At 28.0% G+C, this 5,065-nt stretch overlaps 2 protein-coding genes and 1 pseudogene across 2 annotated transcripts; all 3 read right to left on the bottom strand.

Moving 5' to 3' along the window:
• Positions 1-39: 39 nt before the first annotated feature.
• On the bottom strand, positions 40-551 carry LOC126894873 (ATP synthase subunit d, mitochondrial-like). Its single transcript, XM_050666178.1, has 2 exons — positions 408-551; positions 40-244 (listed from the first exon to the last, which is right to left on the bottom strand). Exons 1-2 carry the CDS (start codon positions 524-526, stop codon positions 40-42), a joined length of 324 nt encoding a protein of 107 aa, XP_050522135.1. The 5' UTR covers positions 527-551.
• A 16-nt stretch (positions 552-567) lies between these two features.
• LOC126894869 (ATP synthase subunit d, mitochondrial-like) lies at positions 568-3,113 on the bottom strand (annotated as a pseudogene).
• A 231-nt stretch (positions 3,114-3,344) lies between these two features.
• On the bottom strand, positions 3,345-4,548 carry LOC126894872 (ATP synthase subunit d, mitochondrial-like). The gene is made up of 3 exons (XM_050666177.1): positions 3,911-4,548; positions 3,493-3,747; positions 3,345-3,413 (listed from the first exon to the last, which is right to left on the bottom strand). Exons 1-2 carry the CDS (start codon positions 4,027-4,029, stop codon positions 3,543-3,545), a joined length of 324 nt encoding a protein of 107 aa, XP_050522134.1. The 5' UTR covers positions 4,030-4,548; the 3' UTR covers positions 3,345-3,413; positions 3,493-3,542.
• Positions 4,549-5,065: the final 517 nt, after the last annotated feature.

Genomic DNA, 5,065 nt, shown 5'->3' on the forward strand with positions numbered 1-5,065 from the left:
TTGTTTACTAATAAATGTTGCAGTAGTCCNAAAGAGTAATTAAAATATATATGAATAAACAAAGAGAATATGTACAGTTTTTTTTTCAGAGCTATCAATAAATGCTCTATATTTGTCTTCGGGATATGGAATTTTAACGGCATTGTATTGATTTTCGAAATTTTCAACCAAACCAGCTATAGGAATAGCATTCTTGTATTTGGCCCAATCAATTTTAGGTGCTTCTGGGGATAATGCAAACATTCTGCAAATTATTTCATTCAATATTTAAAATATATATTAGTAATATAAATTTATATCATTTTTTTCGTTACTCATTTATCACATTATATTAATCTATAAAATTTTAATTTTTTGAAATATTTAGCGATAAACATTTAATTCGGTAAAAAATGATCTTTACATACTTTCGGAGGTACCCATCAGATTTAGCTTTAAAAGCTAAATAAGCAGATTTTTGAGCTTCAGGAACACGTTCGCTAATAGCAATCCAATTGACAGACGACTGAGCAATTCTTCTAGCCATTTTAATTAATATAATAACTTGTATAAAAAATTGATAACAAAAGCACACTTTGTTTGAATTTATTCAATTTACAAATGATATTCAGATTCTTACAAATTATTTATGTTATCACGCAGCTGTTGGGATGGCAACGATATATCGAACTTATCGATATACTGTTTCGATATATCGATTTTTTTTAATATCGATTAAAGATTTTCGATATCTATATTTAAATTTGTATTTTTTGTTAGTTTGTCTAGCCAATGAAAAATTTTAAATGTTTATAAATACATTAAACTTTAAGTTATATGCATGCAATAGAAAATAAAAGCTATTTGTAGTCCAGGTTACTCTAGATGTTATGTTCACTTTTACTTTAAGGGAACTATCCCATAAGATAGTACCCTTAAGTCGATTACTACTGAAATTCATAAGTTCGCCATTAAGGTTAAGTCGGACATTGACCTTAAAGAACAGCTTGAAGTACGCGTTCGTCAATTAAGTGTTTTTTGAAAAACAGTTTCGCGAACATCAAGAGGCTATTGTAAGCGCGTTAATAGAACTCTATCGTGTCGCACAGTTCGATAGTATCGTTTCGCCGGCGACCTTTGAAATGGAAAACGTGTTTTATGATATCAGTGCTGCTGCATTACTAGTTCGAACACCCCGCAACCCATTTACTCATTTTAAAATGAAATAAAATACATTTGTAAATTAAATAGAGTGTTTCACAATTTTCTATTTCGTGCACGAGAATTGCTGTGATCACACTGTATGAAATTAAACAATTTCTAATAATAACACAATATATTTTCCTTTTATATAAATATTTATTCCAATATATTTTTTGAAAATTCAGTAAAATTATAATGTAACTAACAAAATGAAAAACTTAATGGGCAGCTTCAACTTTTTTTTTGTTTTCCTGACCCTTCTTCTTGCGGCTCGTCAAATACATAATCAATTTCTTGATGAGGCCAGAATGATGGCTTGTTTTCAAGATCTAATGTCAAATCAGGCTCAATATAAGCAGCATCTTCATAAGTCATTTGGGAATATGGCAACAAATTCTTAATTTCCTCGATCCTTAATTCTGCTTCTTTAATATTAGAGGCAGCTACCTTTTTAAATTCTTCTATTTCCTGCATCTGTAATTTTCATAAGAGAATAATTAGACAATGACATTATATGAATAAATGGTAAAATTTAAAAGCACAAAAATAAAACCTTTAATTACAAAATTTAAATCTGAATACAGTAATTTTAAAGACAATTTGCTAAAGATTAATAAAAATATATATGAATAAATAAAGAGAATATGTACAGTTTTTTTTTCAGAGCTATCAATAAATGCTGTATATTTATCTTCAGGATATGGAATTTTAATGGCATTGTATTGTTTTTCAAAATTTTCAACTAAACCAGCGATAGGAATAGCATTCTTGTATTTGGCCCAATCAATTTTAGGTGCTTCTGGGGATAATGCAAACATTCTGCAAATTATTTCATTCAATATTTAAAATATATATTAGTAATATAAATTTATATCATTTTTTTCGTTACTCATTTATCACATTATATTAATCTATAAAATTTTAATTTTTTGAAATATTTAGCGATAAACATTTAATTCGGTAAAAAATGATCTTTACATACTTTCGGAGGTACCCATCAGATTTAGCTTTAAAAGCTAAATAAGCAGATTTTTGAGCTTCAGGAACACGTTCGCTAATAGCAATCCAATTGACAGACGACTGAGCAATTCTTCTAGCCATTTTAATTAATATAATAACTTGTATAAAAAATTGATAACAAAAGCACACTTTGTTTGAATTTATTCAATTTACAAATGATATTCAGATTCTTACAAATTATTTATGTTATCACGCAGCTGTTGGGATGGCAACGATATATCGAACTTATCGATATACTGTTTCGATATATCGATTTTTTTTAATATCGATTAAAGATTTTCGATATCTATATTTAAATTTGTATTTTTTGTTAGTTTGTCTAGCCAATGAAAAATTTTAAATGTTTATAAATACATTAAACTTTAAGTTATATGCATGCAATAGAAAATAAAAGCTATTTGTAGTCCAGGTTACTCTAGATGTTATGTTCACTTTTACTTTAAGGGAACTATCCCATAAGATAGTACCCTTAAGTCGATTACTACTGAAATTCATAAGTTCGCCATTAAGGTTAAGTCGGACATTGACCTTAAAGAACAGCTTGAAGTACGCGTTCGTCAATTAAGTGTTTTTTGAAAAACAGTTTCGCGAACATCAAGAGGCTATTGTAAGCGCGTTAATAGAACTCTATCGTGTCGCACAGTTCGATAGTATCGTTTCGCCGGCGACCTTTGAAATGGAAAACGTGTTTTATGATATCAGTGCTGCTGCATTACTAGTTCGAACACCCCGCAACCCATTTACTCATTTTAAAATGAAATAAAATACATTTGTAAATTAAATAGAGTGTTTCACAATTTTCTATTTCGTGCACGAGAATTGCTGTGATCACACTGTATGAAATTAAACAATTTCTAATAATAACACAATATATTTTCCTTTTATATAAATATTTATTCCAATATATTTTTTGAAAATTCAGTAAAATTATAATGTAACTAACAAAATGAAAAACTTAATGGGCAGCTTCAACTTTTTTTTTGTTTTCCTGACCCTTCTTCTTGCGGCTCGTCAAATACATAATCAATTTCTTGATGAGGCCAGAATGATGGCTTGTTTTCAAGATCTAATGTCAAATCAGGTTCAATATAAGCAGCATCTTCATAAGTCATTTGGGAATATGGCAACAAATTCTTAATTTCCTCGATCCTTAATTCTGCTTCTTTAATATTAGATGCAGCTACCTTTTTAAATTCTTCTATTTCCTGCATCTGTAATTTTCATAAGAGAATAATTAGACAATGACATTATATGAATAAATAGTAAAAATTAAAAGCACAAAAATAAAACCTTTAAATTTTATTATTTTTACTTTTTAAAGACAATTTTCTAAAGAGTAATTAAAATATATATGAATAAACAAAGAGAATATGTACAGTTTTTTTTTCAGAGCTATCAATAAATGCTCTATATTTGTCTTCGGGATATGGAATTTTAACGGCATTGTATTGATTTTCGAAATTTTCAACCAAACCAGCTATAGGAATAGCATTCTTGTATTTGGCCCAATCAATTTTAGGTGCTTCTGGGGATAATGCAAACATTCTGCAAATTATTTCATTCAATATTTAAAATATATATTAGTAATATAAATTTATATCATTTTTTTCGTTACTCATTTATCACATTATATTAATCTATAAAATTTTAATTTTTTGAAATATTTAGCGATAAACATTTAATTCGGTAAAAAATGATCTTTACATACTTTCGGAGGTACCCATCAGATTTAGCTTTAAAAGCTAAATAAGCAGATTTTTGAGCTTCAGGAACACGTTCGCTAATAGCAATCCAATTGACAGACGACTGAGCAATTCTTCTAGCCATTTTAATTAATATAATAACTTGTATAAAAAATTGATAACAAAAGCACACTTTGTTTGAATTTATTCAATTTATTCAGAATTTTCTATTCCTATTAACCACCCAACCATTCTCATACATTATATAACATGTATCCGAATATGAATTTAAATTTGATTGTAGTGTCACATACTGGATTACTTTTCGTTATAAATTTGAATAGGTATAAAGAGTACCATTGAAAGGTATAAAAACAAACGAGTGTACACCACTAACCGTACACCTATACAACATTTTAGCTTCGTTGCGAAGCCTTTGGTTTTACTAAAATGTGTTTATTTTTTTTTTGTGTGTCTGTTACCACTTTTTCTCAGCTCTCACCCAACCGATTTCTTTCAATTATACGTCAAAAGATCACAAACCGTATATAGTCGAAGACATTACCCTCAAAAATTGAAAAAAATTCCCTCGTTCGCCGTAAATGGAGGAAACCTCCAAAAAAATTACAAATTTAAAAATCGCTAATTTTTTCATTTTTTCATTTTTTTTTACTTAATATTGCTATAACTTTTTTAAAAATAACCGAATCAATATAATTTTTTTTTTTATAGATACTTGATGTCTTTATCTATCATTTGATATATTTTTTTATAAATTTGACCCTTTATCTGCCCACGAGGGGGGATTTTAAAACACAAGTTTTTCACAAAAAATTAATTTGTTCAACTTAAATTTTGAAAGTGTTCCGGAAAGTCTAACACTTTTATATATATCTTAAATTAAAGTTAATATAATATACTTTATTATGCAAAAAAAAAAAATTTCGGACTTAATTTTATCTTCATGGTGAAAACAGACATCAAAGATTATAAAAAAAATACAATTTTTGTAAAAAAATTCTTTTTTATATTTTTTGCATTATAATGCTATAACATTTTAAAAAACCCAACAAAGGTGGGTCGCGGCACAGTGGTGACGTGGCATAGATGGATCAAGCATAATGATATCTGACAGTGATTAAAATCACTATCAAAAAAAAAACGCTTCGATGCAAATCTTT

The sequence above is a fragment of the Daktulosphaira vitifoliae genome, unplaced genomic scaffold, assembly GCF_025091365.1.
Source record: "Daktulosphaira vitifoliae isolate Bord-2020 unplaced genomic scaffold, ASM2509136v1 Scaffold_1, whole genome shotgun sequence".
Lineage (NCBI taxonomy): Eukaryota > Metazoa > Arthropoda > Insecta > Hemiptera > Phylloxeridae > Daktulosphaira > Daktulosphaira vitifoliae.